Source organism: Mytilus edulis, chromosome 14, assembly GCF_963676685.1.
Source record: "Mytilus edulis chromosome 14, xbMytEdul2.2, whole genome shotgun sequence".
Classification (NCBI taxonomy): Eukaryota; Metazoa; Mollusca; class Bivalvia; order Mytilida; family Mytilidae; genus Mytilus; species Mytilus edulis.
In genome coordinates, this window is record NC_092357.1 from 6,650,498 (window position 1) to 6,661,804 (window position 11,307).

General features: G+C 33.0%; 1 protein-coding gene across 1 annotated transcript; it reads right to left on the reverse strand.

The window, feature by feature from the left end:
* Window positions 1–9,691: 9,691 nt before the first annotated feature.
* LOC139503436 (uncharacterized) lies at window positions 9,692–10,039 on the reverse strand. The gene has a single exon (XM_071293216.1). It carries the CDS (start codon window positions 10,037–10,039, stop codon window positions 9,692–9,694), a length of 348 nt encoding a protein of 115 aa, XP_071149317.1.
* Between the last annotated feature and the right edge of the window lie 1,268 nt (window positions 10,040–11,307).

The following is an 11,307-nucleotide window of genomic DNA, read 5'->3' on the forward strand; positions in this document are numbered from 1 at the left end:
TTACTGAACCTCTACTCCTTTGCAATATTACAAAAACAAAAAAAAAAACATATTGAACATTGAGAATATAATTTGTCCACTTTTATTGCCCAAATGTTGATACATTTGTGTATAATGTTAACTTTTTTTGTATCTTAATGTGCAAAATTAAATAATCTGTTCGAAAATTGATACGGGTGGAAATGGACCTGCTCACTATGTCATGGTAACAAAGTTTTTGGCTGGATTCGTGTTGCTATTCCTTGGTATAGTATAGTTTTATTTGTTATTTCTGTAATCACTGTTTGCCTTTCGCATTTCTTTTTGCCATTGTGTTGTCACGCCTTCTTAAACTCTGTATTTTGATATGATTTTACTATACATGTTTTAAATATATATATATATATATATATATATATATATATATATATACAACTCGTCTAAACATCAACCCAACAATGTTAGATCTGTAAATTTGCTTTCGCAAATTTTTGGTTCTTCCCTCGCCGGGATTCGAACCCATGCTACTGTGATATCGTGACACCAAATCGCCTGCACTGCAGCCGTCCCGCTAGACCACACGACCACCTGGGCTCTCAAAAAAAGAGCTTTCGGTGGGCATGTGTTACCTTTCCACGTCAGTTTTAATCTAGCGGCGTACTACAGTACATGATATATAAGGCATGAAGATGTTATTGTTACAGATCAGCTAAATTATCTATAGTAAAGGATCCTACAAATTAATGTAAGATACAGTCACAGAAAATAATTATATTCATAAGTACGTCTGAGTCAGTGACAACCCTACAACAGATGTATCCATCGGATCGCCATCAATGATGGTGTTATATATATATTCTCCGAGCTCCTCAGCACACGGTTTTACTGATCAACACCCTGTCGTGCTTTCAGTTAATACGTCCGTTTGTTTGCAACACATTTTGTGTAGCCATTTTTCAAACAATTACATGTCATATAATTCATGCTTCTTCATGTTATTCCATTTCGTGTGACGTGTTTAATTTCATTTGATGTTCTACTACTTTTACTTCAGTTTTCCAAAAATGTTTATCTTTAAAAAATCATGCAAAAAAGTTAAACATTTGTCTTATTTTCCCAGCAGTTACGAGTCATCCCTTATGAAATATAGCATACGACACAAGAAAACTGATTTTCATCCGAAACAATCAACTTGAATTGAAAGCTCTGAAGAAACTGAAATATTAATAATTAAGACATTTTCCGTCTCATTCAGATTTATCCACTGCGGTAAACTCATTACAATTCAGACAATGTGCTTGCGGTCAATGAAAATCTCATGTTCAAACTGTTCTGTAGTTATTGTTTACCGGTTCCCATCAACATCAGACCGAATAGTCTGAAGTGCTACTGAACATTTCTAAAATTGATTAGTCTAAAAATTGTCAGAAGGACTGACAGTTTTTGAGGTTGTTGTTGTTTATTCTTTAGTTTTCTATGTTGTGTCGTGTGTACTATTGTTTGTCTGTTTGTCATTTTCATTTTTAGCCATGGCGTTGTCAGTTTATTTTCGATTTATGATTTTGATTGTCCCTCTGGTATCTTGTGTCATTCTTTTACTGAATATTTTATTTTTCTAGACTTTCCCGTTGATGTAAAGATCATAATGACCGTTTCAGAATACCACTCGTTTGCTATTGAACGTTCTTTCAGTTATGCAAAACAATTTTACACCTCATAATTTCCGTCGATGGTCTGATTCTTATTTCTAAAAATGATATTGAGAGTTTGTGTTGACATTTTAAATTTTTTAATAACCTAACTGTACTTTTAAATTTTTGTTTTACTTAAATAATAAAGATGTATTTTGTATAGCTTTGTAAAATCAATCTTACTCAATCATCAGTCTAGTAGTCAGCATTTCTGTGTTGACATGAAGTTTCATTGACATATACATGATATATATAATTATAAATGAACAGTTTACAAAACTGAACATTTATTCGAAATACTAAGGATGTTTTACCGAAGAAATGGATTAGCTTAGTTGTATTTGACAAAAACCCTTTTAAGTTCTCAATGCTCTCCAACTTTATTTTGACTTTTTAAATTTTCTCGATTCGAGCGTCACTTATGAATTTTGTAGACGAAACGGACGTCTGACGTACACAATTTTAAGCCTGGTGTCTGAAATGAGTGTATGAGTTCATTTGCTTATCTTTAATCACACATGCTATTTTAAATGATTTGTGTACGTCTGTACTGCCGAGAGTACAGATGGTATGTAAATCAGAATGGTAAATCGTTGAAACAATCGACCCCTCCAGCACACATAAAAAACCCTCTCGAAAAAAAGTTTCATACACAGCTACTTTTGCATAGGTACTATTTCTGTACTAAAAAAATGCAGTACTGGAAATTTACTTTTTATATTTAGTAGTATTTCTTTACTTTAAAACTATTGTAATATTTAGGTACTTGTATTGTATAGTACTTGATTTATACTAAATATTTTGGTACTGAAATAATACAATATTCCATGTTTGAAAATCATAACTTTAAGAGATTTGAAGTAGAAAAACTTTCAAAATGCTGAAAATGTAATGGTAGTAACCAAACATCTGTACTACCTAAATATCAAGTACAATAAAGTACTGTAAAACACAGGTACCTAAATATTACAATAATTTTAGAGTAACAAAATAGTACTGAATATTAAAAGTAGATTTCCAGTACTACAAATTTTAAGTACAGAAATAGTACCTATGCAAAAGTAGCTGTGTACAGGCAAAAAAAACGACCTCCAGCATATTTCAATTGACAATATACATAGCTTTCAAATATGCTCGTCAACTTTGTACTTGTTTGGCTTTAAACTTATTTTGATCTAAGCGTCACTGATAATTCTTATGTAGACAAAACGCGCGTCTGGCGTATTAATTATATTTATGGTACCTTTGATAACAATTTTCACTGATGTAGTTGAAAACAGAATTAGCACGAGTGTTTGTATGGTTTGTTTTTGATTCATGTCATGCCATTTCTATCTTACCACTATGGTGATCAAATTGACCAGAGTTAAACATTTAGTTATCACGAAGTGTTTTTCATGTTAGATTGTGATTACATATACCGTGCAAACAATTTGAGATGTACAAAATTGGTACATATGTGCACTTGCATTTCTGTTTCAACACATATCACCACCATTCATACATTACTATCTTTCGGAAATAATTAATTCACAAACAGAAGGTAAATAAATTCATTCAAGATGAATCGTTTGACATTTTAAAAGTGAAATAAGCTGCTTGTTAATTTTTAGAGTAATCTCAATAATCAATACCCAAATTTATAAACACAAAAGCCAATAGATATAAGAAGATGTGGTATAAGTGCCAATGAGACAACTCTCCATCCAAGTATGAATTTAGAAAAGTAAACCATTATACGTCAAAGTACGATCTTTAACACGGAGCCTTGACTCAAACGAAACAGCATTCTATAAAAGGCATAAAAAGTAACAAGTGTAAAACAATTCAAACGGGAAATTAAAACCAACGGTATCTCTATAAAAAAGAAACGCAAACACTTATCAACCACATCAACAAACGACAATTACTGAACATCAGATTCCTAATTGCGGACTAGCGCAAACAATTGCAGAGGTTTGAAACGTTTTAATGGTACCAAACCTTCCCCCTTATCTGAAACACTAAAAGATAGCCTTCAAACATATTGTGAAGAGGCATATTTAAGCAGAGATACCGATCAGGTGTGGATTCTTAAAAATTCTAAAGAGAGACTTTAATATCTTTAATAATCACCTTGACTTCTTAGAAGTTTTACGAGAACATTTGATTATTCTACGAATTATACTTCTCTAAGTTTTTGTTTTTTAACATTGACTTTGTCTCTTAAAAATCGATTTACGAGATTTGAATATCGGCAAACAACAGTCTTCTTAATTCACATAAGTCAATTGACAACACTCGGTAATGTGACGACGCTAACTAGTTTGAAATGGTAATTACAAAACAAAAATAGAATATTTGTTTTATATCAAACATGCAGTTATCATGACGGATACATTCAAAGCACCGCCAATGGTCCGAGCTTCAAGGAATCATACAATTTTACAAATGGAGAGCCAAATGGCAAGCCTTACAAGCCTTTTAAACCATTTTTATCGGATTGGACCTGTAGAGGTACTGATTCTGTGCGTACACCGCACGTCTTAGGCATTGTTAAGTAAATTACAATTATGTCCGAAGAAGAAACTGAAAGAACTTGATATGAAATGTGTTGTATAATTTTTCATAATAGTACAAGAATACCTCGGGTAGCTAGGTCGACTGCACAATCAATATCCATAGGAATTAAAAAGTATGTTGAAACATCAATAAATCAAATGCAACAACTGTATATTATCAATTAACATGACCAATATTATTAATGATTTTTATGTACGTTTGTCATAATCGAAAACGAGGTTGTTATATGAAAAAGAGAGATATTCCTTCCAAATAACTTCTATTACCAATCTTACACGAGAGATCTCGTTAAAATTCTTGCAATACATTTACTATTGTTGATGTATTAAGTATATAGAAAATGGTTTTCAAGAGTACGTTCTTTCTGATATTAACACATTTTGCAGTCGCAAATTTGAGAAAAATAGATCGTTTATTGACCAAACAGGAAATTAGCGAAAAGAAAAGTCTACAAAACGCTACATATAAAAATATATTGAGATACGTAAATCCTACAAAAATTGAGGTATATGTCGGGCGCTCCACATAAGTATGCACATGTATATACGTATGAATATTAGATTAAACCATTATAAACTTGAACAAGAAAGGATTGAAAGGTAATCGTCTTACGCTAAGTAATTATGAATTAATAAAAAAAAATAGAGGTCAAATAATGTTTTAATTCTTGCCTAGGAGATAATCTAAGCATTTGGATATTTATAAAAACAATTTGGGACTAAAATAGCATAACTCATTTGTATGTTGTTCTATACCTCTCGCATGTCCAATACATTTTAACATTTTTTTTTATTGATTTATGAAAATTACAACCTATTAGTCGTTTGGGTTATTTCCAAAATTTCTTGACTCTGAAGCGTTATGGCATAGAAACTACTCTATTGTTGGAGACCGTATATTTCCATCTGGAAGATTTGTTTTGTAGTGACAGGTGTTCTTCATTGACGTAAATTATTGTTATGCTTAATAGCTATGTTATTACGAGTAGCAACTACCAATGCAATAGAACATTTCCATTTGATTTTCTCTTTACTTATTTTATTTTATTTTTTAAGTATAATCAAAATATTCGATTGTCTTAACTAAATACAATTGCAATAATAAGAATGTATTCTTTCATTTTCTTAGCCATCTACAAAATATATTGCCTGCATTTTGTCCATATGTGTCGAACAAAGACAATAATATACAAATATTAGCTCAAGACGTTAAAAACTGCTCATGACATGCACATTTTATAATTAATTTTATAATTAGTTTTCAGGATTTATCGGTTAAACCAGGATATTATTAATAATTAAATATTTAACAAAGACGATATGAACGAGTTCTTCAAAGTTTTAATTTGGAAAATAAGGTTCTCAGTGTGCTTACCATTTCATTTGTTATTGATCATTTCTTATAAAAATTGAGTTGACACGTTTCTGAGTGTTACATATATGTTAGCATTACAATGTATCATCAAATACAACAGTTGGTAAAACCGTCTAAAATTTAACTAAAATTCTAAAAATGTGAAGATGTCAGTAATTTAGCATGACTTAATGCTGCTAGTTCCCGATATATGTGCGTTGTATTGTCGAAAACAGCCCACATTTATGTAGCAGTAGCATTCTACTTTCCAATGAATAACTAAAAGTTTACATTTAAACAATTTTGTAAAACTGCTATATTTTTAGGACAAAAAGGGGTCTCACTGGACCTACTCCTTTGCACGAGGCAAACTAAAGTTAACACAAGGAAACAAAAATTGAATCATCATCCAATGTCATGAATGTAATACTGAAAAAAGGACCAACAGTCCCTTAAATTCTTTATGCCTACATAAGGCAGTCTGCATAATGTCTCAGTGGCAAATATTTCAGACATCAGTATAAACAATTCAAGTCAATCAAATAATATAACTAAGAAGTGTATATTATACTGAACTCACTATATTGGTTGAGGGAATATATGCTATATATTTTGAACAGTTGTATTAATATTTTATATATTAAAACAAACCATAGTATAATGATAAAACTGATTGTATCAAGTGCTACAATATTAAATATTATTACAGTGAGGTTAAAATTCAAATCCCTGGGCATAACAAAAACTATTGCCCTTTCCCCAATCCCGACCGATCCTCCTAAACTCACAAAATTTTATTGTCAAAACTGAGTCATATATTATTTTATTCCTTTCTGATATCCTGACTTGCCGATCCGGCAGGATCGACCAATATTGTTCCTACTTTTTTGGAGAAAATTAAATTATTTCCCAACCTACCTACCCAGACCTGGCTTGGCAGGATCGGGATTGGGGAAACAAACAAAATATTAATTTAGGCCCTGTCATTTTTATTCATCATCCACACAGGTACTTATCGGAGAATTTGTTTTCTATCATATATATGTATGACTTATTGTTATAGGCATTAATGATTACAGAGATTATGATATTTTTCTAAAACCATCCACCAGAACTTGCAGTCGTCCTATAAAATAGAAGATGTGGTATGATTGCCAATTAGACAACTCTCAACAACAGACCCAATGACACAGAAATTAACAACCATAGCTACCATACAGCGTTCAACAATGAGCATTGTCCTCACCACATAGTCCGCTCTGGACCAACTATATTTTTTTTAGTTTATATATAAACGTTTCTCATCTATTAGTAAGTATTTTTAAAAGGGTTTTCCTACACAACTACTACACAACTACCTATCGTGATGCCGCTTAAAATTTGAGGGGTTATCTTTAGATCCGCTTCTATGTAATGGGACAATAACTCCTTTAGCTCATATTTCAGGAAATTTTCCTGTTGTTAATACTTTGTTAAATATCTTTAAAAACATTAAAGCAGATATGATTAGCTGCACTTGTTTGCTTGAGCATTTCATTTATTATGGTGTCAAAGCTGCTTGATTTATTGTTTTTTTAGTGGTTCACAGGGGCTTGTTTAGTACAGTACAAACAGAGAAGATGTAATCTCATACTCCCTACACTGTCTAAAAACTTGGTGTCACACCAGGAAACTCCAGCAACACTCTCCAAATCTTGGTAGGAAATTGGGAGAAACTTTGAGTAATTCCTCCCTAAAACTCCTTAATTGTTTATTACCTTGGTGTGGTTTCTCCCAACACCATGATTTTTATTGCTATGTTTACCTTTGAAGTGTGCCAGTAGTTATTGACTACAATAAACATTTCTTATGTTTCCTGTCATTAAATGACAGTCACAAAAATGATGAAAAGTGTGAGATTTGTTAAATTTAATCAGAGATATTATAATCTGATTTTATTAAAGAATCCTGCACAGCTTTATTTATTAAAAATATATTCAGCATTTGTTCTGACAGTGTTGGTTTTTCATACCTAAGAAACATAATTAAAACAAACAAAATATCACCTGTAAGTTGAGTACAATTAATAGAAAATAAAGACATATATTTTAATTGAATTTATTCAATTTTTTTTTATAAATTTTAATAATAAATGAAGATTATATTTTATAAACATGATAAATATATTATGTATGAAATATATCTACATTATTTTATTATATTCATTTTTTTTTGTATCATTACTATTATTTTTAAAACCATGTAATATTAATATCTATATGTTTAAACTGACTATAAATACAACTAATTGTAAATATCAAGTTGCCATTCTTAAACTTGATTATTTTTTGTTAACCTTGGGACCGTTAATTTAGTTCGACTCAACCGAAATTTCGACTCATCCAATTTCGACTCATCAGGAGTCGAATTACATACTTTTGTATGGAATAAAGTTCGGGACCACGTGAAAACTTCGACTCATCCGAAATTTCGAGTCAACCGAGTTCGAGACAACGAGAGTTAACTGACCTGAATAACGAAACTATCGATTGGAAATTACTCTCTTGGAAAAGCCATAGGAATTCTTTTTTAATTAAAAGAATTGAATAAATAAAAAAAAAATTCATCATAATAATAAAAGACTGTGACATACAAATATATCGATCTGATACTAGAATATCGATCCCCTTGAAAATATTTACCCGGATTTATTTTAGCTTTACCAAGCTAAGCAAGAGTTGTGTCCCTTAGATTGTCGAACTGCCGGTGTTCGTTTGAGTCGAACTACGTGTATCTCGAAATATTTCTCTGGTCCGGCTGACTTCGACATAACGAGAGTCGACTGTATATGATTATGAAAGAATGTAAATAATTTTCCAATGTAAAAATAATTTTGTATATAATTTTTTTAAATCATTTCATTAACCTTTTTTATAGCTTTCAGAAATAAAACTAAATAGGAAATGATTGAAATAGGAAGAAGTGAGAGAATAGTTGACATGTAATTATGTGTCACTGTCAGACCATGCTGTCATGCTTTGTTGATTTTTATTACCTTTACCTGCAATCAACAGGTCATAAAACCCTCCCAGATGGGAGTAATTACTTGGTGTTCTTTTTTTTTGGGGGGGGGGGAATCTGTGTTTCACAGTGTGACACCAGAATCAGTGTTGGGAGTATGAGATTACATCCTCTATGTGTGTACTGTAGGTCAGACGAGCTTTTACTGTCAATAGTAATCGCTAACCTAAATGTATATTGATTTTTTTATATAGGATAGCGATCGCAATTGACACCAAAAGCTCATCTGACCCACCTGTGAGTGGTTTAACTGCTTCATTTATCTCAATTATACAACCGCAAAAAATATTTTGAGTGGTATAATGCTACATGTATCATTGTGGTGTACGTCAAGAATACAACAATGGCTGACTAACAAAATGCTTTAATACCTGAAGGGGAGTAACTCTGATACTTTACGTTTAGTTCATAAGTATGGAGCACAATACATGACATCTCCCTTTTTAAAGTTTTTAAAGTTCGTTCTCAAAATGTCGATTTTTTATTTACTAAATTAAACAATTTGAATATCAATTATCAGTAAAATTAATGTCTTTCTTTGACTAGAAAATCTAAGAAAAATGTAACGTACTACTATCAACTATTGAATTGAACAAATTAACAGTTTCTGTATTTCACACAAAGTGTTCTGTGAGGTACGCAGGTTTCCTTGAGATGAGTCCAGATCTTGTTACAGTTGTTCGATCGGTCGGCGCGGAAGCTTGGTTTTGTGTTTCTTGTTGTTCGTGATTGATTACTGTTGGCGGTTCGCGGTCGATTGAATTGTCCACCATTGGAAACTCAAGGTCACTTTGTAAATTGTCCTTGTTAAACACTTTTTCGTTGATTTTTAAGATGTGTTTTCGGTTTCGTCGATAAAGTTTATCATTTTCGGTGCGTAACACAAAGGAACGTTCACTGTGTTCTATGTCAACTATTGCTGGTTCCCAAGTACTTTTATCTTCTTTTTTAAAGCGGACAATTTCTGCTGGCGCAAGACTCGGTAACGGTTTTGACGTCTTGTCGTAATAGTGTTTTCGACGTTTTTGACGTTCCATTAGTTCTTTTTATTTTGATCCAAAAGCTTTCGGCTCGAGAAGTTCCGTTGACATAGGAAGTTTTGTTTTCAACTGTCGGTTAAACAACAACTGTGCGGGTGAAAGTCCAACTCCTTCAATTGGAGATGCACGGTACTCCATTAAGGAAATATAAATGTCACTTTCTCCTTCTTCGACTTTCTTGAACATATCCTTAATTGTTTGTACATCAGCTTCTCCGTTGGATTGAGCATAACGCGGACTTGAAGTTGTGCGAATAAAGTCCCATTCATGTGAAAAGTCCTTGAAATTAGCACACGCAAATTGCGGTCCATTGTCACTTACAACTTCTGACGAAACACCATGCCTGGCAAACATGGACTTAAATGCTGAAATTGTCGATACACTAGACAATGACGGAAGCAATGCAATTTTTAGAGTAATAGTCTACACAAAGCAAATAATGTTTTCCTTTGAACTCCAGTAAATCTGCTCCTAACTTTGTCCACGACGCGACGGAATATCATGAGCTTTGAGAGGTTCTCTACAGTTTGCCTTTCTAAACTTATTACATATGTTACAGTTTTTAATGAAGTATTAAATATCACTATTCATATTACGCCAGAATAGTATTTCACGGGCACGCTGTTTTGTCTTAACAATGCCAAGATGTGCTTCGTTCAATTTCACTAACACTCATTGAAGTGATTTAGGTATGACTATAAGTTGGATTTTGCAAAGTAGTCCATCAATCACAGTTATTTCATCCCTGAATTTCCAATAAGACTGAATGTCATCAGGTAACATTTCCTTACTGTTTGGCCATCCTGACACAACGACGGAACTTAACTTTCTCAGATTTTCATCGGCTTCGGTCGCGTCTTTGATTTCCGCTATCTTTCTAGACGAAATGGGTAGTTGCTTTTCAATGTAACTAATATCAAGTTCATCATCAATAAGTTTGTCATTGCTAACCGGTAGATAGGCTCTGTTAAGTGCGTCGGATATAAACATAATTTTTCCCGGAACGTACACAATTCGTAAATCATATCGCAATCATTTCGCTGTAGTTTCTTTAACATGCGTGGTAAACGTGGTGTAGCTCGCGATAAAGCGGTTTGTCGTAGATTGCAACTAACGGCTTATGGTCGGTTTCAATAACGGCTCGGCGACCGTAAATATAATGACCAAACTTTTCACAAACGTACAAGATTGCTAACATTTCACGCTCGATTTGCAAATATCTACTTTGCGTCTCGATGAGAGCCTTGGATCCGTATGCCACGAGCTGTTTATTTTGTAGAAGTACAACTCCAAGACCTTTAGAGCTTGCATCAACTGATATCGTAACAGGTTCATTCACATTATAGAATCGTAACCCGGGAGCTGATGATACTAACTGCTTAAGTACTTCGAAACTTTGGTGTTGCTCATGATCCCAATGCCACTGTATGTCACCTTTAAGATATATATGTTCCTTACGTCGTAACTACAATCCCCTTCCCTTTCATGAATGTGACCTACCGAATTAGACTATTTACCGGATTTGTAATCACATAAGCAACACGACGGGTGCCACATGTGGAGCAGGATCTGCTTACCCTTCCGGAGTACCTGAGATCACCCCTACTTTTTGGTGGGGTTCG

Excerpts from the sequence above, each read along its gene's own strand:
- LOC139503436 (XM_071293216.1), bottom strand. The coding sequence starts at position 10,039 with ATGTTTGCCAGGCATGGTGTTTCGTCAGAAGTTGTAAGTGACAATGGA.